The sequence below is a fragment of the Pseudoliparis swirei genome, chromosome 7 (genome assembly GCF_029220125.1).
Source record: "Pseudoliparis swirei isolate HS2019 ecotype Mariana Trench chromosome 7, NWPU_hadal_v1, whole genome shotgun sequence".
Lineage (NCBI taxonomy): Eukaryota > Metazoa > Chordata > Actinopteri > Perciformes > Liparidae > Pseudoliparis > Pseudoliparis swirei.
In genome coordinates, this window is record NC_079394.1 from 534823 (window position 1) to 557541 (window position 22719).

At 56.1% G+C, this 22719-nt stretch overlaps 1 protein-coding gene across 7 annotated transcripts in view; it reads right to left on the bottom strand.

Annotated features, from left to right (window-relative positions):
• fam222aa (family with sequence similarity 222 member Aa) overlaps nucleotides 1–22719 on the bottom strand; it is a 47988-nt gene that overhangs the window by 1169 nt on the left and 24100 nt on the right. For 3 of the 7 annotated variants that reach the window (XM_056418340.1, XM_056418337.1, XM_056418338.1), the window contains 3 exons: nucleotides 17406–17558; nucleotides 17151–17293; nucleotides 1–1091 (listed from right to left, as the gene is read on the bottom strand). The exon at nucleotides 1–1091 is cut by the window's left edge and continues 1169 nt beyond it. In XM_056418340.1, the coding sequence (XP_056274315.1) occupies nucleotides 1–1091; nucleotides 17151–17293; nucleotides 17406–17491 (1320 nt within the window). In that variant the 5' untranslated portion in view covers nucleotides 17492–17558. Of the gene's footprint in view, nucleotides 1092–17150; nucleotides 17294–17405; nucleotides 18126–22719 lie in introns of those variants that run through there. The other 4 variants (XM_056418343.1, XM_056418342.1, XM_056418341.1 and 1 more) reach the window with 2 other exon arrangements.

Genomic DNA, 22719 nt, shown 5'->3' on the forward strand with positions numbered 1-22719 from the left:
CAACAGCTCCTGGGGGTTGTAGCAGTCACTGTCAGGCGTCACCAGCACGCTGTTCCACGGCGGGGCCAAATATTGACCCACTGAGAAATTCCCGTGCATCCCCACACAGTTCAGAGGGGAGGAGCTGACTCTGTCCACGCCGCCTCCTCCGCCGGCGGTCAGGTGGTACGGCCTGGAGGAGGAGACTTGTGCCGCCACGAGGCCCCCTGGAACACACGTTTCTGGGGACTTGCTGATGGCGCCCCCTCCCCCGCTGCTTCCGCTGTACATGCGGAGCATCGCCTGCTGCTGCTGCTGCTGCTGCTGCCAGAGGATGTAGTCCACGCCATCTGTGTACGCCGAGGCCTTCAAAGCCTCTGCGTTGTGAGTCGGCAGCCCGGCGTACACCATGTTCGCCTGGGGACCCATCCCCACCACGTAGCCTCCGCCCGAGGAGCCGGAGGAGAGCCCCGAGGCGGCGCCGCCCTGCCTGGAGGGGCTGGAATGTGAAGCGGGGGCCGCCCCTTGGCACACCTGCTGCAGCGCCTGGGCCTGGCAGTGCTGGTTGATCTGGTAGATGATGCTCTGGATGGAGGGGAGGTTGGACTGTGCAGGCGGGGCCCGCCCCCCCGCTGCAGGAGCCACTGAGCCAGCTACAGTCACGTTTGGGGGAACCGATAGCACGGGGCCCTCTGGGGGCTGTGAGGGCCCATTGTGGTAGGCCATGTGGCCATGGCCAATGGCTAAAGTGCTGCTACTAGGGGGCGGGTATGGGGCCACGGCTATGTGGGCAGGAGAGAGCGTAGTCCGTCTGCCTTCGCAGTTCTTGAGAACACCTTTAGAAGAGATGAAGGTGGTGGAGGGGGAGGAGGCCTTGATGACGGCCAGCAGGCCGTTGTGGCCCCCTGTGTGGATGTGTGGGTAGGGAATAGTGCGCGTCCCTGTGGTGTCGTAGCCATTGACAGTCCGATTAAGGTGCTTGTGCTGGGGAACCCTGATGTTGGTGGGAAAGATCTTGATGCAGAGAGGGCTGCTGGCCGTCTTCTGAGCGAAGGCATCGAGTTCTGCCGCGGTGGGATAGCGTGGGGAATGTGTGGGAACCACAAGCTCACCTGCAAGACAAGCAGAGACAACAGGATGAGAGGAATGCATCATCCAGAGCAGCAGCTTCACTCCCAGGAATACCAGAGGAGCAAAGCAGCAACGGCAGACACACCGACAACAACCACTCCAGGGACCTGAAGCCGCTGAGCAGCTGCAGGACACCGAGCAGCAGGGCCGACTGCTTCCTCCATTTGAGCTCTTTCCATTGTTCCACCTCACTTCCCCCCTGTGGAAGTTCTTCCCTAGGCAAATGGATCCTTTTTAAAACTCATTGTGTCAAAGCCTAGTACCTGAGGCGCTGTTAAATCAGTGCATTGTGAAATTAATTCAAACTCTCTTTAGTATTGAATTGGGTTGGCCTCGGATACCAGGAAGCAACGAGGACCGGAGGAGCTCTTGTTTAATTGCAGTGGCACTTTGAGATTTATAAGTGGCATCACTTACTGGCTCTCACCCACAGCATCTCTGCAGGAGTTTGTGGAGAGACCCTCTCAAAACTAATTAGACATCCACGGGGACTTAGTAGCCTGGTTAAGGTGAACTACATCAGACTGGAACCACGTCAAGAATGAAAAGAATCAAAGTGCTGCTATTTGCAAACTTGGTCAAGGATAAAAGTGAGAAAGTGTTTGAAGACGAGCAGACGCTGCTTCAGAAGCCGTGAACACAGACGGCAGCACGCCTTGTGACGGGATATGAAACACGACATGCCTGAGTGACTCTGACATCTCTTATTCAAGAGAACTCGGCGCAAATTATCGGCTTTTCTGTTAATCATTATGATTACATTCATTTATTTGAGATATACAGAGTGACATGACAGAGAAGACAAAAGACAGGTGCCGAGCCGCTGCTGTGCGTGGTCTGCATGTGAAACCATCCCAACCTCAGGTGAGCAGTCAACACGGCGACGCCCTCCTCCGCGAGCCGCGGCGCTGTGAGCGGCCAACAGGGAAACGGCAATTTCTAAAAACCCCCATGTGTCATCTGGGGGTTGGAGGTGAGACTGGATTGAAACGACATTATTCAGGCAATTTCATGGCTACTTAGCTCAGTGTAACAAAACGGGTGGGGGATGGGAACATAACTACATTTACAAGCAATATATCAGCAGTTGTATGATTGCAACACCTTCAAAAAGGACATTTTTATGCAAAAGCTAACAGAACGCACACATGCACTGTGTCGACGCCTCAGGAGGCGGGGCCTCACGCCATTCGCTCTCCGATTGCAAAACCATTTTGACGAGACTCCACAGCCGAGTCGTCACAACTCTCATTGCTTTGCTTCCAGAGAGCACGAGGAGTTCATCTCGACATGTGAAGACGACGACATCGACAACAAATACATTGGGAATGTAACGGCAGCGGAGAGACGCATGAAGGGCCCGCCCTCTTCCAGGGACTTTTATCAACCAGGAACACTTCCATTTAGAAATGAATGTGATAATACTTGAATAAAATGAATACAAAACAGCCGGACTGAGGCTCCGCCTCCTGCTGACGGCCGAGCCGTCGCTCTGATGTTTACGACTCGCGGTGGAAAACTGACAGAAGATAAAAACATTCTCATTTCAAAGCACATTGCTGGTCCTCATGCAAATGAAATGGCAGCATTTTTTCTGATCTTCTTTACATGACAGCAAAAAACCATCTTTGATCACATGGTCTAAATGAGGAACGAGACGTGGCGTATCGAGGGCCTGTGCCCCGCCGGCCCCCAGCTGCAATCTGCCCATCATTCCTCCTAATTACTGCCACATGAGGGGGGAAACTATAAAAACAGCCAGGAAATTCATTAAAAGGTGGCTAATTCTATTCCTTCTCACTGACTGGCTCCATATTTTCCATGCCCAAGCCTGAGAGACGAAAGAAGCTCTCTCCAGCTCGGCCCTTGTGTGAATGGGCACAGCGACCTGGCATCAAAGGGGTTCACACTTCACAGGCCACAGGGATTAGAGGCCTTTCAGGCCTGCAAACCCATCGCAGCTCCACAAAGGCTTCCGGTTATTAGAACCCACCGGCACAAAGGAGGAGGAGGAGGAGGAGGAGGAAGAGGAGGCAAATGAGCATCTGGATGCTTCCGCAATGAAAGTCCCATGGTGTAAATATGAAAGCAACGTTGATGACAGCGTGGCCTCTGAGTGTGATGCCTCCTCTCCCTCCTGAGCGTGTCTTTGAGGACCTGGAGGTTAAAGGAGAGCGTCTCGAGGCGCTCGGTGACTTATGGTTACGGCTGCAGTCGATCACCGGATGAGCAGCTTACAGACGCTGGTCCTGCCCCTCCGAGGCCACGCCTCCTCTGTGTGAGCCCTCCACCCCTTCATGGGGGGGGGGGGGGGCCGTGCATGCAAACACTAAGCATGAAAACTAAGAAGAAAGGCAAACACACAACCTGCACTGTGCGTCTCCCTTGGCGTCAGTGGAGCGTGTTGTTATCTCTGCTCGGCTCACTCATGAAATGTAGGGCAGGGACAACAACAGGTGCCTGTGCGGCGACAGCCTGCGACGCCTCCTGGGCTAAATGCTTCACACTCGCTTCGTTTCGACATGCGACAGCCTTGTAAGGATTAATTATTTCCCTGGGGATGGAAGAATATGGTTCCTCCCTTCCTGTGTGCACTCACAAGCACATGAAACGGAGGAGAGGAAATTAACGGGACAACCTGGGCTAGCTTTAACAATAAGCAAGAGGAGTTTCACATGAAAGGAGCAGAAGAAAGCACGATGTGATCGAACTGCATCGGAGATGAAAGCTCAGGCAGCGGCTCGGAGATCACGCCGGGGAGCGGAGATGGCAGGGAGGCAATTAATGGGCTGACCTTCGTCCTTAATCAGCCAGCGCCTGGCACACAATGCCCGAGTGTCAGAGCCGCTCTAAATGCCACCCCTCATTAGCACCGTGCACATAGCGAGAGCTCCAGAGACCGAGGCAGCAAGGCTGGGAGAACACGGCGAGGGGATCTCAACCCCATTTCACTCGGAGGACGGCGCTCTTCTTTCTCTCTTTTGATTGGCAAGAAACTCCCTGAGCGCAACGTCCTTGGTGAACACTGTGATGCATGTGTGTGTGTGTGTGTTTGGTGAAAGGGGTACCCAATTCTGAACACTCAATTAACACTCCTTTAATTAGCCAGCAGTACATTTTGAATTCTGATGAACTCATTTTCTTGGTGTGAGGGTGGAGGAGCGGTGGAGGCTGGTGGAGGCTGGTGGAGGAGCGGTGGAGGCTGGTGGAGGCTGGTGGAGGAGCGGTGGAGGCTGGTGGAGGCTGGTGGAGGCTGGTGGAGGAGCGGTGGAGGCTGGTGGAGGAGCGGTGGAGGCTGGTGGAGGCTGGTGGAGGCTGGTGGAGGAGCGGTGGAGGAGCGGTGGAGGCTGGTGGAGGCTGGTGGAGGAGCGGTGGAGGCTGGTGGAGGCTGGTGGAGGAGCGGTGGAGGAGCGGTGGAGGAGCGGTGGAGGCTGGTGGAGGAGCGGTGGAGGAGCGGTGGAGGCTGGTGGAGGCGACAGTAGTAAAGAGGGAACTGCTTAGATTAGACTGTAAAAAATCCATTAAATTCTTTGCTCTTCTTCCAAGTGAGAGGTCACATTGTGTTGATCACAAGAAGCAAAGCAGACACCGAGAATATGAGAGCAGGGAGCTGAGGTGGAGAGAGGAGGGGGGGGAGGCTGTGCGAGAGAGCAGCACCAGATCCAGAGGACCATGAGAATGCTTTGCATTTTAATGAGGTTTACATGAATAAGCAGAGAGGAAAGTCCCAGAGAAGAAGCTGGAATGCCGCGCTCACATTTGTTAGCGAGCCAAGTGTTCTGGGAGGAGGAGCTTCTTCTTCTTAGTGGAAAGAAAACGCTCAAACACGCCAGAACGCCGGCGCCGTTTCCTCACTCAATATAGCTCAGCCTCAGTCCAACATCTCCTGGAGGAGGGCCGTCCCCCAGGAGGAGGGCCGTCCCCCAGGAGGAGGGGCCGTGAGTCTCCTCCCCCTGCAGCGATGGGGGTTTGCGTTAGCGAGGGTCCTCACAGGGTTCTCCTTCAGGGCTCTTCAGACCTCAGAGCTCTCGTCTCTTTCATCCACACCGGTCTGGATGGGCCGAGTCAACGGCATTGTTCCACCGAGTGACCTTTGACCTGAGGCTATGGTTGAGCTGTGAGCAGATAGGATCAGGGTCTGGCCCCGCCCCCTGAGCCTGCTGTGAAGGGAAGCCGGAGGCAGCGCCGCATCCTGAACAATACCTGCCTTGTGCTAATGGAGGTGTCATCTGGCACAGGGCTGATTAGTCAGCGATTACAGCCAGGCCTCGATTGCCGTGACAACCGCTGCAAACACAATAGGCGCTGATAGAGCCAGCTGTTTGGTCCTCTGCAATTAACCCTGCATCCCACTCGTCTCCGGCGGCGCCGCCTCTAATTGACTATCGGGCACACAAAGCGGGGGCTGTCGGCAGACCCCCTGGACGTGGCCCCCGGCCTCCGCTCTGCCGAGGTACAGATGATAATAATAGAGGCGTCCCGTGGACTCGGCCGCCAGTCAATCAAAGCCTCAGCGCCCCACAGGAGGAAGCTCACGCATGGGGCGGCAGACATGTTGAAGATGCCCTCAGCTGGAGGACAGTTCCGGAGCAGGAGAGGAGGCGGAGCCCCGCTGCTCGCCTGATATCAGAAAAGACATTTTTAGGAACACTCATCTCCCTCTGTTCGTCTCAAGGTTGATTTTCTGTGCAACAACACAGCCAGAAGAACATCGAGGCAATTCTGTGTCAGGCCGTTGCTATCTATAATTGCAAAGATAAGAATCAAATTGCAATGATTTCTCAGAGGATGGAGCGTCTGCCTTCACGTGTTCAGAACCGTCAGAGGCTCGTGGTCGACATCCTTCATATTCCTGTTTATGAGCTTGACTTAAAGATCGTAACGCTGCAGTGAACTGGCTCCGAATTTACGAGTTCCCCGCCGGACATTTCAAGTGTCACGCCGCGTGTCCAAGTCAGACCCAGACGACCTCCACGACCTCCACGACCTCCACGACCCCGACCGCCAGACCGAAGACGGCTGCTCCGCTCAGCGCAGCAGAAGCTCTGCGTCGCATCGTGTTCATCACTCGTCTTCATCGTGCACAGATGCTGTCCAACTGCTCTCTGTGCTGTGATTGGACGTCCACATACTGCCCCGCCGGGCTGCTGTCAGCTGGTGTTGCTGATCATGTCTGACCTGAGAGAGCCGAGCGCATTCAGCTGTGACGTCGTTTCAAGCTCAAATATCCGAGGTGAATATGCAATGCAGCATTATTCTCTAACCTATCGTAGTAAAACAGACAAACCGCATGTTTCAAAGTCGCATGGCGTTGCGTTTCAGTCGAATGTCAGACACGCAATAAAAGGCAAACATTGAAGTCCCATGTCAGTAGAATCACGAGCCGGACGGCTTCATCGACCTTTGACCCGCCGACGTGTTCCAACAGCAGAGAGGAGAGAGAGAAGAGGAGAGGAGGAGAAGAGCAGAAAACCAAGTGGAGATCTCTTTAGTCTCCCCCTCTCCATCCCCCTCTGTCTCTTCATCCTCCTCTCATCCTCCTCTCTGTCTCTTCATCCTCCTCATCCTCCTCTCCCTCTCTCCATCCTCCTCTCTCCATCCTCCTCTCCCTCTCTCCATCCTCCTCTCCCTCTCTCCATCCCTCCTCTCCATCCTCTCCTCTCCATCCTCTCTCATCCTCCTCTCTCCTCTCTCCATCCCTCCTCTCCTCTCTCTCCATCTCTCCTCTCTCCATCCTCTCTCCTCTCCATCCTCCTCCCTCTCTCCATCCTCCTCCTCTCTCCATCCCTCTCCTCTCTCCATCCTCTCCCCTCTCTCCATCCTCCTCCTCCTCCTCCTCCCCCTCCTCTCCATCCTCTCCTCTCCATCCTCCTCCTCTCTCCATCCTCCTCTCCCTCTCTCCATCCTCCTCCTCTCTCCATCCCCCTCTCCCTCTCTCCATCCTCCTCTCCCTCTCTCCATCCCCCTCTCCCTCTCTCCATCCTCCTCTCCCTCTCTCCATCCCCCCCCTCTCCTTCCCCTCTCCTCCTCCTCCTCCTCTCCTCTCCATCCTCCTCCTCCTCTCCTCCATCCTCTCCTCTCTCTCCTCCATCCTCCTCTCCTCTCTCCATCCTCCTCTCCTCTCTCCATCCCCCTCTCCATCTCTCCATCCCCCTCTCCCTCTCTCCATCCTCCTCCCCCTCTCTCCATCCTCCTCCTCTCTCTCTCTCCTCTCTCCCTCTCTCCATCCTCCTCTCTCTCTCATCCTCCTCTCTGTCTCTCATCCCCCTCTCCCTCTCTCCATCCTCCTCTCCTTCTCTCCATCCCCCTCTCCCTCTCTCATCCTCCTCTCTGAGTCAGTGAGTTTCCTCTGGGTGAAATCCCCTCAGGGCGAACACTTTATTATCTGTAGTCACATTGTCACCGTGAGTTTCTCCACGCTGTGTCCCTCTGCATGTGTTGCTCTAAACGTCACCAGAGGAGCCGCTCTGGAACCTAAACGTCACCAGAGGAGCCGCCTGCCGCTCTGGAACCTAAACGTCACCAGAGGAGCCGCTCTGGAACCTAAACGTCACCAGCCACCTTTGTCAAGAAGCATCTGAAGAAGATGTTTCGGCAGACATCTGACATTCTTGCCCTTTTATGTTATTTTTTACGGCAAAAGTTTGATTCAAAGAGAACTTAATAACTTAATAACCCGTTTTGTTTAAAGCAGATTCCTGATGACCGAGCTGACCGTCCACCTCACAACACGTGGCCGTTTATCAAATCGCTCATCAAATAGACAAGTAAAAGGAGTACATCTGAATATTTCGCGCCGTGACCAGACCTTTACAAACTCAGTTGAACAGGCTCTTTACATGTGATCATCTATGGACCTGGATACTCGGCAACTTTGTAGATTATAATGTGGATAAAATACCTTTATTCATCATAAAACTGCTTCCTGCTTCATGTTGAAGTCAGGCCAACGGCTCTGTGGCGAGGTCTTTAGATGTGGGCCAGCCCCCGGCTGCCTGTGATGAGCCCCCCCCCCCCCCCGCCTGTGATGAGCTGGCCCTCAGGCCTCGCTGTGCAGCATGCTCGGGGAAGCACGGCTCATCAGCAAATAGCCCGAGTCAGCACGAGCGGCGCGGGGCGACGCGCCGCGACCGGCACACCGGCCGAGACTGTCATGTGCGATGAGGTCTGTGAACTCATTCCTATGGCATCATAGCCCCCCCCCCCTGCCTCTACGCTGCCCTCTCCCCCTTCTGAGGGTTTCCATGTGACCCTCAGCCACGTCCCAGCGCCCCCCCCCCCCTGAGCCGTGTGGAGGTCCAGTGCAACAAGCGCAACAGATACGAGTCAGAATACATGAACGGGTCGACTGTTTGGTTTCCAAAACAAGTCTCTGCTTCTTAAGCAACTCGGTCCAGAGCTGCTGCCGGAGTCTTTGTGCTGCAGCTCTCCAGATGACGAGAGGAGCAACGCTCACAGGAGAACGGCGGTGAGGCCAGTTATGGGAAACCTCAGAACAAGGAAGATGAGAACGTGATGAAGCAGAGAGCAACGCAGGCCGCACGGCCGAGCAAGAGCAACAGATCCACAGAGAGCCGTCCCCGTCCTTCAGGAGGAGACGCCACGGCTTCTCAAAGGGATCCGCCCACAGCGAGCAGCAGCCATCGCCACGCACACACTCATCAAACACTCTGCAGGGAGAGGGAGGAGAGGAGGGGAGGGAGGAGGGGAGGGAGGAGAGGAGGGGAGGGGAGGGGAGAGGAGGGAGGAGCGAGAGGGAGGAGAGGAGAGAGAGGAGAGGGAGGGAGAGAGAGGAGAGGAGGAGAGAGGAGGAGGGGGAGTGGAGTAGAGGAGAGGAGGAGGAGAGGAGGAGGAGGAGGAGGAGGAGAGAGGAGGAGGAGAGAGAGGAAGGAGAGGAGGAGAGGAGGAGAGGAGGAGAGGAGGGAGGAGGAGGAGAGGAGGAGGAGGAGGAGGAGGAGGAGGAGGAGAGGAGGAGGAGAGGAGAGAGGAGAGGAGAGGAGAGGAGAGAGGAGGAGGAGGAGAGGAGGAGAGGAGAGAGGAGGAGAGAGGAGGAGAGGAGAGGAGAGAGGAGGGAGGAGAGGAGGAGAGGAGGGAGGAGGAACGAGGGGAGGAGAGGAGGGAGGAGAGGAGGAGAGGAGGGAGGAGGAGAGGAGGGAGGAGGAGGAGGGAGGAGAGGAGGAGGAGAGGAGGGGAGGAGAGGGGAGGAGGAGAGGAGGGGGGAGGAGAGGAGGGAGGAGAGGAGGAGAGGAGGGAGGAGAGGAGGGAGAGGAGGAGAGGAGAGAGAGGAGGGAGGAGGAGGAGGGGAGGAGAGGAGAGAGGAGGAGGGAGAGGAGGAGGGGAGGGGGGAGAGGAGGGAGGGAGGGGAGGAGGGAGGAGAGGAGGGAGGAGAGGAGGAGAGGAGGGAGGAGAGATGGGGGGAGGAAGGAGGAGAGGAGGAGAGGGAGAGAGGGAGAGAGGAGAGGAGAGGAGGAGGAGAGAGGAGGAGGTGGGGAGAGGAGAGAGAGGAGAGAAGGTGGGGAGAGGAGAGAGAGGAGAGGAAGGAGGGAGGGAGGAGAGGAGAGAGGAGAGGAGGAGAGGAGGGGAGAGGAGGAGAGGAAACGAGAGGAGGAGAGATGGGGAGAGGAGAGGAGAGGAGGAGAGGAAACGAGAGCAGAGGAGGAGAGGAGAGGAAACGAGAGGAGAGGAGGAGAGGAGAGGAAACGAGAGGAGAGGAGGAGAGAGGAGAGGAGAGGAGCGGAGAGGAGAGGAGGAGAGGAGGAGAGGAGGAGAGGAGGAGAGGAGAGGAGAGGAGAGAGGAGGAGGAGGAGGAGAGGAGGAGAGGAGGAGGAGAGGAGAGAGGAGAGAGAGGAGAGGGAGGAGAGGAGGGGAGAGGAGAGGAGAGGAGAGGAGCGAGAGGAAAGGGAAGAGAGGGAGGAGCGAGAGGGAGAGAGAGGAGAGGGAGGAGAGGGAGGGAGGGAGAGGAGAGGAGGAGAGAGGAGGAGAGACATGAATGTAAATCTTGTATTTCAGTGTTTGTGGGTCAGAGGTTTCACAGAATGTGGTTCATTAAGTTTTGGTTCAGTCCCAAATCTGCAATGTTTCCCGATTCATGTCGACTTTAAGTCATTAAGGCATGAAGTCATTCTTTTGCTGTCGTGTTCTCGTCGGTCGGGAACATGTTCAACATCAGAAAGTTAAACTCAACATTCAAATGAGACACTCATACAGGCCGGAGCTCCTCCAGGTCAGGACTGGTGACCTGTGGTTTCCACCTCTGAACCCACAACAGGTGAGTCAGTGTTCTGGAACCTGATGATGCAACTGATGCACGAGAAGACGTCATGCGGATGAGCCTGAGGGGCGCCGCCCAGACGCCGGCTGACCCACGGGAGTTCCCCTCTCAGCGGGGTCTTCACAGGAGGAGCAGCGACTGGTCAATACTCCACGTGAAGTTCAAGCATGGCAGCTTTGAGTCTGTCAGCCAGGGAGACCAGCTGACCCTCTCTGAGGGAGAGGTCATGTGACCACACTGAGAGGCTGACTTTGTGATCACAGCATTGCACTTGTTGGTTTAGCAGGTAAGAGGAAACACATTCATTCATTTTTTAAATGTAGTTTCTTTATGACCTGGACAGAAACAGAGCAAAGGTCAAACATGGAGCGTCAACGCTAACGAAAGCTTTCTTTCTACTTCACATGTTGGCCGACCAGAACTCTCATTCTCTATTTAGAGTTTAGGTCTGGAGACACAACTCAGAAACACAAAGAGTCCCGGAGCGCCGCCTTGTGATTGGCTCTCGTGGTCGGTCTGTGGCGGCGCTGCGATGGCTGTGTGTCCTGTGGGACAGCGAGGGCCCCCCCCCTCTCTGGCAGGCGAGGACAGGGGGCGTCCATGCCTTGCACCTGGGACGCCCTCATGCCAGCCCCGAGGTTTTGGAACCAGGAACCTGTTTTTCAACCCAAGTCCTGCTGTGACCAAAACTCCAGCGGAGCCCCTCCTCCTCCTCCGGCTCACCTCCCAATGAGATGGCTCCGCCCCCCGCGCTCACAGCAGAAGGCAGAGCGGAGGCGTGGCTCTGTGGGACGCCGGCAGCCGGAAATGATCTCGTGTGTGCCGGCGCTCAGGACGCCAACACGGCAGCAGAGCCAGGAGCTCGAGGGAAGAGGAAGAGGAGCAGCTCGAGGGAAGAGGAAGAGGAGCAGCTCGAGGGAAGAGGAAGAGGAGCAGCTCGAGGGAAGAGGAAGAGGAGCAGCTCGAGGGAAGAGGAAGAGGAGCAGCTCGATGGAAGAGGAGCAGCTCGAGGGAAGAGGAAGAGGAGCAGCTCGAGGGAAGAGGAAGAGGAGCAGCTCGAGGGAAGAGGAAGAGGAGCAGCTCGAGGGAAGAGGAGCAGCTCGAGGGAAGAGGAAGAGGAGCAGCTCGATGGAAGAGGAGCAGCTCGAGGGAAGAGGAGCAGCTCGATGGAAGAGGAGCAGCTCGAGGGAAGAGGAGCACGACAGAGCAGGAACACTCTGAATCCTGAGCATCGCGATGTCATGTGGCCACGCAAACACAGGGATCCCCAAAATGAGATTGAATGAAAGAGGCCCCCAGGGGGAGGCGGCCGTGGTTAACAACAGCTCATGACCTCTGACCCCTCGCCGCAGACTGAGGGCAGACGGCCGTCTGCGTGGCACTCTGTGGAATTCCAAATGGGAGTTGGGAACGAGGTAGTTCAATCAGCGGGAAAGGTCAAGTGCAGGCAGATTCCCTGCATCCCTCCCCAGGTCCACGGTGGGCCCTCCACCTCCATCAGGGGAAAGCTTTTTCCACATTTAAATATTCAACTGGAAAGTCGCTGGTTTCGGGTTTGTCCTCCACCTGACAACCGTTGGAAAATCACGCTGCAATTTGATCTGGCCAGCTAATCCCCGCGATGTGTCGCACCGCCTCAGACCGCAGGGGAAGAGAGATGGGGTTGTGACCTGAGCACCCCCCCTCACTGGCTTAGGAACAACAGCTGCTCAGGTAAAGCAAACTAATGGCTGCAGAGGCACCGATTAGGAAAACTACAATTCCCAGGTGAACCCCGATCTCACGCCCCGGCTGTCGATCAGCGTGCAGAGCGCTGAACGTGGCCGGGCATGAGGCATCAGGCCTTCTGGGGGCGTGTCATCCACACCTGGCTGATTGGCTCACGGCTGCAGGTGTGTGTGTGTGTGTGTGTGTGTGTGTGTGTGTGTGTGCGGATGTCAATTTCTGGACTTCACGCCAGTTGAGACACAAATCACTGCTGCTGCATTCACCATGATGTGAACCTGTTTCATTGTTTCCTCATTTAGAGTTAAGTCAGTGAATGCAACACAAAATATGTTGAAGCATTGTGTGTGTGTGTGTGGGCGGGGGGGGGGGGGTAGAGACACAAGGGAACACCCAGGCTTAGCCCAAAGTCTGATTCAATAAGAGAGCAACAGGGGGGGCAGACATGCACACCCTGGAGAGCAGGGGTCAGGAACCTTTTGGACTGGGAGAGCCATCAAAGCCAAATGCAGGTGACTTTTTCTTTGCTCCGCCCCGACGCGCGAGACGGCGAGCCGAGAAGCGTTCACGCGACACGTAGAGACAGAGTGGCACGCTGCTGTAGACCAACAACGGACCTTTAGTTTAATAACAGAACAAAGACGTCTTGAAGAGGACCTGACATCCTGCTGCTGCCATCTGGGCCATAGAGAACATTACAGGGGGCGGGCGGAGATTTCTTTTTTCAACTCAAAATTGTCTGGGAGCCATATGCCGTCACCGGAAGAGCCGGATATGGATCGAGCCAGAGGGTCCCGACCGCTGCTGGACCACGGCGTCCTCATCCGGCTCCAGGTCACCAACGAATAAACTAATCAGAATTCGTGAAACCTGAGAAGATGTCATTTTGAAGAAGAGCCCGCCGTACATTTCCCCACCGACCGGCAGGGACCGGCCCTGTTGGCTGACATGTGGCAGAGTGATGGGGGGGGGGGGGCACTGTGACTCATCACTGCACCTCCACAGACCTTCAGCCCCCCCCTCTGGGGCACAGCGCCATGAGGCCTGGCTCCGCTGGCGTCTCTTTCATGTCTCCATCTCGGGCAGTGGAGGAGCGAAGTGACACGTCACCATAAGGGGGATTGAATTAAAAATGACATGTGCTGGCGCTGAGAGTGCAGCCACATATGCGTGGAAGTTGGTCGCAGTGAAAGCAAGCGCCTCCGATTTATCATTCAAGTAATGATCTGCACTGCTTTTCATTCTGTGGCCAAAGAAATAAATATCAAAAGGCCTGAGAGGCAAATACGAGATTCATAAGGGCAGCCGGTCAATGGCTTCTGAACTCTCTCTCTCTCTCTCTCTCTCTCTCTCCTCTCTCTCTCTCTCTCTCTCTCTCTCTCCTCTCTCTCTCTCTCTCTCTCCTCTCTCCCTCTCTCTCTCTCTCTCTCTCTCTCTCTCTCTCTCTCTCTCTCTCTCTCTCTCCTCTCTCTCTCTCTCTCTCTCTCTCTCTCTCTCTCCTCTCTCTCTCTCTCTCTCTCTCCCTCTCTCTCTCTCTCTCTCTCTCTCTCTCTCCTCTCTCTCTCTCTCTCTCTCTCTCTCCTCTCTCTCTCTCTCTCTCTCTCTCTCTCTCTCCTCTCTCTCTCTCTCTCTCTCTCTCTCTCTCTCTCTCTCTCTCTCTCTCTCTCTCTCTCTCTCTCTCTCAGCGTGAGAGGACGTGTGGTTGTGGAGCAGAGGATCACTGTGTTGGTTTAAAGGTGGTTTTCCACGTTAACGAGTGACTGGGTCTCCAGGTATGTTTGCTGTGAGTGTGTGTGGGTTCACCCGACTGTCTGTGTGAGTGTGTGGGTTCACGGAGAGATTGTTTTGTGTGTCTGTGCGCGTTAGCGGCTAGCGGCGAGCTAACCGGCGAGCTAGCGTCATGGAGGACATGAGCTTCCTCACGCGGACACACGGGATTCGAGTGGCGCCGAGTTTCCCGTGCTCGGAGGAAGAGGAGGAGGAGGAGGAGGAGGTGGGGCTGGCAGTGGGCGACGTGGTCGTGACGACTGCGTGAGGTCCGCTGCCCGTATGAACGGAGCGGTGGTTCTGTTCTTGCGTGCCGAAGGTGAACGAGGTGGTGGTGTCGGGTCATCAGGGGCATCATGTGCCGGTGGCGCCGCTGGCCACACCGTCGGTCAGGGTCACCGTGGCCAACGTGCCTCCTTTTATAAAAGAGGAGGTGATTGTGAAGGAGCTGGTGAAGCACGGGAAGGTGGTGTCCCGGCTGAAGAAGATCCCCTCAGGGTGGAAGTCCTCCCGGATGAGGCAGTGTGGTCCCACCGGAGGCATCTCTCATGATCCTGAACAACAGGGGAGAAGAGCTCCGCCTCCGGGTGTTCATCAGGGTGGAGAGCTCCGCCTCCGGGTGTTCATCAGGGTGGAGAGCTCCGCCTCCGGGTGTTCATCAGGGTGGAGAGCTCCGCCTCCGGGTGTTCATCAGGGTGGAGAGCACAACTACCCCATCTACATCTCCTCAGGGAACGGGAAGTGCTTCATCTGTGGGGAGAGGGGCACAGAGCCAGGGACTGCCACCGGTGGAGAGCTGCTGATCAGAACACCAGCAGGGCGGCTCCTCGGGGGCGGAGCCAGGGGGGGGAGGGGGAGCAACCAGGGACTGCAGGTACCCAGAGGGGGGAGGAGAGGGAGCAGGCACTGGGGGCTCCCAGCAGGATGAAGAGGGAGAGCAGGCAGAGATGGGGGGTGCCCAGCAGGTTGTGGAGGAGGAAGAGGAGGGGGGCACTGGGCCAGTCCAGCAAGGTGAGGAGGGAGAGGGGGAGACGATCACAGGCCAGCAGGGTGAGGGGGAGGAGGAGGAGGAGAGGAGAGAGGAGAGAAGAGGGAGGGGCTGGTGCTGAACAACAGGCTGAGGAAGAAGAGGAAGAAGAGGGTGGGGCTGAGGTGGCCCAACAAAGTGAAGAGGTAGAAAAGGGTGAGTCAGAGGAAGAGAGGGAGGCAGGTGCCAGAGAGGTGGTGCTGTCGGACAGTGAGGTGGTCATGGAGGGGGAGGAGCCTCAGAGTCCCCCGGCTAAAGAGGAAGAGTAGGGAGGAAGGAGAGAACCCACAGGCGAAGAAGGTGACGGCGGGCAGACGGAGGTCGAGGAGGAGAGGAGAGGAGCCAGAGTCCAGCTCGGAGGAGGAATCTACTCCTCTTCCTCACTACAGTGTGGAGGAGCTAAAAGACTTCCTCCGCAAGACGAAGCAGATGTGGCACGTAAAGGTGGAAGACCACTTCTGGAGAGACCGGTTCTACCTCTCTGCCACCTTCCTCACGATGAAGACGAGAGAGGAGCCTTCACTCCACAGGAGTTCTACAGATTAAAGAAGATCCTGTGCGACCTCAGGAAAGTGCTGCTGGTGGAGGACGAGGAGAAGAGGGCGAGAGGCGAGGGCGACTGAGGGCCTCAGTGGAGCAGCTTTTGCTTTTTAAAGAACCTGAGCATCATGAACAATTTTCTTTTTCAGGATTGGTGCTGCAGCTAAAGAGATTTGTGTTTATTGCAATTTAGTTTGATGTGGTGCACGGTTTGGAATAAAGCTTTTTCAAAAATAAAAATAAAATCTCTCTCTCTCTCTCTCGCTCACCTCGACCAGGTGACCCCCTCCTGAGGGTTCCAGCCTCCTGGTGAGAGCCCAGGTCACCTTACTGACGACCCCAGCCCCCGTTGGCACAAACTGGGCCACGAACATCCATCATGGGGACCTGCTGGGCCTGGTGACCCGGGGAGCGCCTCAACACTCGCTCCCCTCTCCGCCCTCAGAGGACAGAAAGGAGGCTTTATGTTCAGACATCCTCATCATGGAGCTCGAGTCCGTCGCTGTGAAGTCATTCAATCAAAGGGTTGAACAGGTGGAGAACGAGAGGGAGAACAACGGGAGACTGGACCCTGTTCTTCTCTATTGAGGCCTGACTTCCCCTGGCTGAGAGGAACTGGGCTAATCCTACGGATTGGAAGGAGGGGATCGATGAAGACGACTGGTGAGGACTCCCATTACTTCCCTTCTTTCCTCTCCTCATCTTTACTTCTCTAATTCTACTCTGTGCCGTTTCTCTCTCCCTCTCTCCCTCTCTGAAGGCTGACGATGAGGCCGTGGAGCTCTGTCTGCGTCTCTCGTTGCTTCTGTTTCACTCACATCTGTCCAGCTCCATACGAGACGTCCCACAGACAGCAACACACTCCACACTGACACGAGTCGCACCGCGGCACCTTGTTGTTTGTGTGATGTGGAGCTGAGAAGCAGCTCATTGGCCAGTGAGAAGCAGAGATGAAGGCAGTGCTTTACTGCGTGCCTCTCCCTGCTGGGTACAGGCCTGATGCAGCTCCCTGAGGAGGAGGAGCCTGCAGCTCCCTCCGAGGAGGAGGAGCCTGCAGCTCCCTCCGAGGAGGAGGAGCCTGCAGCTCCCTCTAAGCCTCTCTGAGCTGAGGTGAAACGTGCAGGTCCGAGCTCCACTGCTCTCCGTCAGGGAGCTCGGAGGCCGGCGTGTGAACCAAGGCCATTAAAGACTCACGCTGCCTTCAAGAGGAAAGACCCTTTATCAGAAAAAAGAATCAACACAATCAGCGAACAATTCACCTTCCAGTTGCCCGACTGCCGCAGACCTCTCTAATCCCAAACTGGTTAGAACTAGTTTGGGCAGCTTTGTGAGAGTTTTCAGACACGTCTCCGTCCCTCGACACCCGTGAGTGACAGAGGGCGGCGCTCCGGAGCCGGCAGAGCAGCCGCCACAGCCAGGGCCAGACACCGGCCCTCAGGGTCACCCAGGGCCGGTGAGCCACGGTAAACACCGGCTGCTCGGCCCCTCACAACCACACAACCACACGCAGCCGAGGGCGGAGCGCAGAGCCCAGGAAAGTGTCTCGACTTCCTCAGGGACCAACAACCAACCGGAGGGTCGATTCTCCTTCACAGTCGAGGTAACTAGGCGGCCGCATCACTCACCACGACCCCGAGATTAAATACAAATCACTCCATTGGGCGAGCTGAACTCTTGACCTCCTTCGCTCCGGTCACTGTGGTAACTCACATTTCCGCCCGAGGGCTTGCAGAGGCTCCGGGGTCTTGCTGGCACACAGCGGGTGCGGGGGCGGAGGGTTCGGCCTCCTCTGCAGACAGGCCAGCATGGCGAGGGGGGCGCAGTCCTCCAGCCGGGGGAGCGATGCGGCCGACCTGGAGCAGAGAAACACAAAGAGGAGCGTTGAGCCGGCTCTGGGCTCCAAGGGGGCTCACCCAGGAGGGATGGGGAACGCCTCAAGCTGAGTGCTGCGGGATGAACACACACCTGCACTGGGGCGGCATGGCGGACACGGGTTCGGAGCGCAGGCCGGCAGTCACTCTGCAGCTCAACAGAACCTCCGCCAGCCGCATCCCACGTCCAGGAAACAAACACAGGCGCTCAGAGGGGAGGAGCGCTCGTGGTGATTGATGGCGTTATCTATGGACAGCAAGGAAATGGTAATGCTGGAAAAACATCAGCAACTTAACATGCAGCAGCTCCTGGGGACTGAAGGGTGTCTGGCTGTGTGGAGCTGTGTTGGACTGTAGAGCTGCGTGTGTGTGTGTGTGTGTGTGTGTGTGTCTGTGCGTGTGTGTGAGACGGCACTAATCAATCTCCCTCCAGGCCATAAATCTCCAGCTCTCCTCCGTCTCCCCCTCTTCACTCTGGAGGCGCTGCTGCTGCCTCTCAAGACATCGCAGCCCCGATGGGTAGATATCAGAGATATCTCTCTCTCTCTAATATCTATAATCTAATATAGATATATAGAAACAATAGAATATACACTTTTATTAATCCCCAAGGGGAAATTAGTTCTGTGCATTTAACCCATCCTTAGTTATTAAGGAGCAGTGGGCTGCAGTGAAGCACCCGGGAAGCAACTGGGGGTTCAGTGCCTTGCTCAAGGACACTTCGACTTGCAACTAATGGGGAGAGCGGGGATCGAACCCACAACCCTGCGGTTGCAGGACGGCCCTCTTACCTCACTGAGCTAAAGCCACCCCCAATATAATATATATCTCTCTAATATCTATATATATAAAAATATATATGTGTGTATATATATATATATGTATATATATATATAAATATATATGTGTATATATATATGTGTATATATTATAGATATCTCTATATAGATATAAATATATGTGTGTGTATAAATATGTGTATATATTATTTATATCTCTCTCTATATATGTATATAAATATATATGTGTATATATATATAAATATATATGTGTATATCTATATATCTCTCTCTTGTGGTGACACGTAATGTAACATAATTCACCTTTAGGAATAGTGTTGCCACACGGACTGATTAAGTGGTAACACAGGGGTTGAGGCATTCATTCCTGCTAACTCGCTATGCTAGGCAGTTGTGTTGTTAAGGTTCTCTGCCTGTATGGATATTAAAGATTGGAATTCGATCCTGAATACTCCGCCTCCGACTCCGTATCTCCGGTACTACAGTGGTGACCCTGACGTTTCTAGGAAAGTTTCCAGAAACTTAGTGAACATGGCAGAGCGTGATGTTTATGTAAAGTTGCCGGAGTTTTGGGAGCATGCGGCGGAGGCATGGTTTGCCCACGTGGAGGCACACTTCGCCTGCCGTCAGGTCCGTGACGGGGACGCAAAATACTACCTAGTGGTAGCAGGCGCTGGGAAGTTCCACATCGTCCAGGTTGGTGGGATTCATCGCTGCTCCCCCGCTACAGGGCAAATACGAGGCGATTAAAGAGCTCCTCCTTAAGACATTTAGCTTATCTGCTAAGGAGAGAGCCCGCCAGATTCTTGACATTCAGAGCCTGGGGGACAGCAGACCGTCTCATCTCATGGAGAAAATGCTGAATCTGCTCGGGGGGGAAGATCCCCAGATATTGTTCATGGAGGTTTTCCTGCGCCGCTTGCCACCCCGGGTCCGGACGGCGCTGGCCAACACGGCCATCACAGACCCCCGCGCCTTGGCTGAGGAGGCGGACCGCTTTTTCCTGGCGGCACGAGAGCCTGAGGCGGAGGCGTTAGCTGTGCCTTTCGGCCCGTTTACAGGCAGGACGGCGTGGCGGAGGCCGGAGGCGGCTATGTCTAATCAGCGTGGAGACACCGGACAGTGCTTTTACCACGCACGTTTCGGGACAAAGGCAAAGAAGTGCATCGCTCCATGCAGCTACAAACCTCCGGGAAACGGAGGGGCACACGCTCAGTAGTGGCCGTGAGCGTGGGCGGCACGGGCAGGCTCCTTTTTATCAACGACAGCATTTCGAAGACCCTTTTTCTGTGTGACACGGGCGCCCAGCGGAGTGTAGTTCCTGCGTCGAGGGAAGACGTCGCTCGTGGAGAGCATGGTCCGCGGTTGACGACGGCTAATGGCGCCCCCATTCGCACATACGGCGTGCGGCCTATGTGTTTGTGCATCGGGGGTCAGCGTTTCAGCTGGGAGTTTGTGACAGCGGACATTTCTTTTCCCCTGCTTGGGGCAGATTTTTTTTGTGCCCATGGACTGTTAGTGGACGTTAAAAATAAACGCTTGGTTGACGCCTTGACGTTTTCCTCCCTGGTGTGCACACTCAGCAGCGCAGCGTACGACGGACTGTCGAGCTCGCTGTCAGGGTCAGACATTTTTCTTAAACTTTTGGCTGAGTTTCCAGACCTGTCGTTACCCACCTTTTCTGCACTCACTACCAAGCATGGCGTGGAGCACCACGTCACGACGGAGGGTCCTCCTGTCTACGCCAGGGCCCGGCGGTTGAACCCTTCTAAGCTGGCTGTGGCGAGGGCGGAGTTTTCGACTATGGAGCGCCTGGGCATCGTCCGCCGCTCCGACAGCCCTTGGGCCTCGCCGCTGCATGTCGTTCCCAAGCGAACGGCGGATTCCGCCTCGCGGGACTATCGTCGGCTCAACGACGCCACTCGCCCGACCGCTATCCGGTGCCGCACATACAAGACTTTTCGGCGCATCTGGCCGGCGCAAAGGTGTTTTCCAAAGTGGACCTGGTGCGTGGATACCACCAGGTGCCCATGCACCCTCTAGACATTCCCAAGACGGCGGTGATTACGCCTTTTGGGCTTTTTGAGTTCCTGCGGATGCCTTTTGGGCTCAAAAACGCCGCTCAGACATTCCAGCGCCTGATGGATTCTGTGCTACGGGACCTGCCGTTCGTGTTTGTGTACCTGGACGACATACTCGTCGCCAGCGCTTCAGTGGAAGAGCACCTGTCCCACCTCCGTGCCCTTTTCACGCGGCTCAGCGATCATGGATTAATCATTAATCCTGCAAAGTGCCAGTTCGGGCTGTCTGCCATTGACTTCCTCGGACACCGCGTCACAGACGGCGGGGCGACACCCCTGCCGGCGAAGGTGGAGGCTGTCGCGGCTTTTCCTCGCCCGCTCACAGTCCGGTCGCTACGGGAGTTCCTGGGGATGGTGACTTTCTATCACCGTTTTATCGCCCGAGCTGCCCACATCATGCGGCCGCTGTATGAGGCTTTGAAAGGCAAGACCCCCGTCCAGGCGATCGACTGGACGGTGGAAACGGAGGGGGCTTTTACTGAGGTCAAGGCCGCGTTGGCGCAGGCGGCTTTGTTGGCACACCCATCACCCACGGCACCCATCTCTATCACTACAGATGCGTCGGACTACGCGGTCGGCGCGGTGCACGAACAGTGGGTGGAGGCGCTGGCAACCGCTCGCCTTTTTCAGCCGCCAACTTACGCCCAGAGAACGCAGGTACAGCGCTTTTGACCGTGAACTCATGGGTCTTTATTTGGCCGTGCGGCACTTCCGTTTCTTACTGGAGGGCCGTGAGTTCACGGCGTTTGTCGACCACAAGCCGCTCACCTTCGCCATGTCAAAGGTGGCGGAGCCTTGGTCGGCGCGTCAGCAGCGGCAGCTCTCGTACATTTCAGAGTTTACCACGGACATTAAGCATGTGGCTGGCAAGTCAAACCTGGTGGCTGATTGCCTCTCCAGGGTCGTCATCGGGGCCGTCCAGTTGGGCCTGGATTATACGCGCATGGCGGCGGACCAGGTCGCTGACCCTGGCGTCCAGGCTCTGAAGTTGGAGAGCACTGGATTGCGCTTGGAGGACGTGGTGTTCGGCGACGCGGACATCACTCTGCTGTGACGTTTCTACGGGCCTGTCGCGGCCTGTCGTCCCGCCTGCTGGAGCGCTCGGTGTTTGAAGCAGTGCACGGCCTATCGCACCCGGCGTTAAGCCTTCAGTGCGTTTGGTGGCCACAAAGTTCGTCTGGCATGGACTTAAAAAAGACGTGAGGATTTGGGCAGGGGAGTGCGTGGCTTGTCAACGCGCTAAGGTGCACCGCCACACGAAGGCCCCTTTGGAGCGTTTCCTGGTGCCGGAGAGGAGGTTTGACCATGTGAACATTGATTTAGTTGGTCCGTTGCCTCCCTCTCAGGGTTTCTCATACCTCCTCACTATGGTGGACAGGACGACTCGTTGGCCGGAGGCGGTTCCGCTCGGGTCGACGTCGGCCGCTGACGTTGCCCGAGCTTTCATTGCAACGTGGGTGTGTCGTTTTGGCACCCCATCAGACATTTCCTCGGACAGGGGCTCGCAGTTCACGTCCGAGCTCTGGAACGCGGTGGCTGGCGGTCTGGGGGTTAAGCTGCACAGGACTACCGCTTACCACCCTCAGGCTAACGGCCTCTGTGAGCGCTTCCATCGCTCCATGAAGGCGGCCCTTAAGGCCAGCCTTACGGACGGCAACTGGGTCGACAAGCTGCCCTGGGTGATGCTGGGGTTGCATCGCGCCCAAGGAGGATCTGCAGTGCTCTCGGCGGAGATGGTTTACGGTCAGCCGCTGAGGGTTCCAGGATTTCCTCCGGCGTCGGCTCCTGGTCGGCGAGGGCCCAGCGGGCTTTCTTGCTGGACGCGCGGAGGCTTTCGCCCGGTACCTACTACTCAGCACGGTACTCGGGGTTCAGGTGCCCACGGATCTCGCCGGCTGGGCACGTTTTTATCCGCCACGACGCACACAGAGGTCCCCTGCAGCCTCCTTATGATGGACCTTTCAGGGTCTTGGAGCACGGGGATAAGCACCTGGTGGTCGACCTGGGTGGCAAGGCGGAGCACATCTCGGTCGATCGGGTGAAGGCTGCTCATTTGGACTTGGGCCAACCGGTGGTGCTCGCTAGGCCGCCGAGAAGGGGCCGCCCCCCAGCTTTGACTCCTGTCACGGGTGCTAGACCTGTTGTTCCGGTCCCTCCTCTTACGGGGACCGCACAGGAAGGAGTCGCTTTACCAACTCCAGTTATTAGGAGTCGTTGTGGTCGGCGTGTTGTTCCTCCCCGCCACGCATTTTGTTTATGTGTGAATTCTGGGGGGGCTTGTGTGGTGACACGTAATGTAACATAATTCACCTTTAGGAATAGTGTTGCCACACGGACTGATTAAGTGGTAACACAGGGGTTGAGGCATTCATTCCTGCTAACTCGCTATGCTAGGCAGTTGTGTTGTTAAGGTTCTCTGCCTGGATGGATATTAAAGATTGGAATTCGATCCTGAATACTCCGCCTCCGACTCCGTATCTCCGGTACTACACTCTATATATATATATGTAGAGAGAGAGAGAGAGAG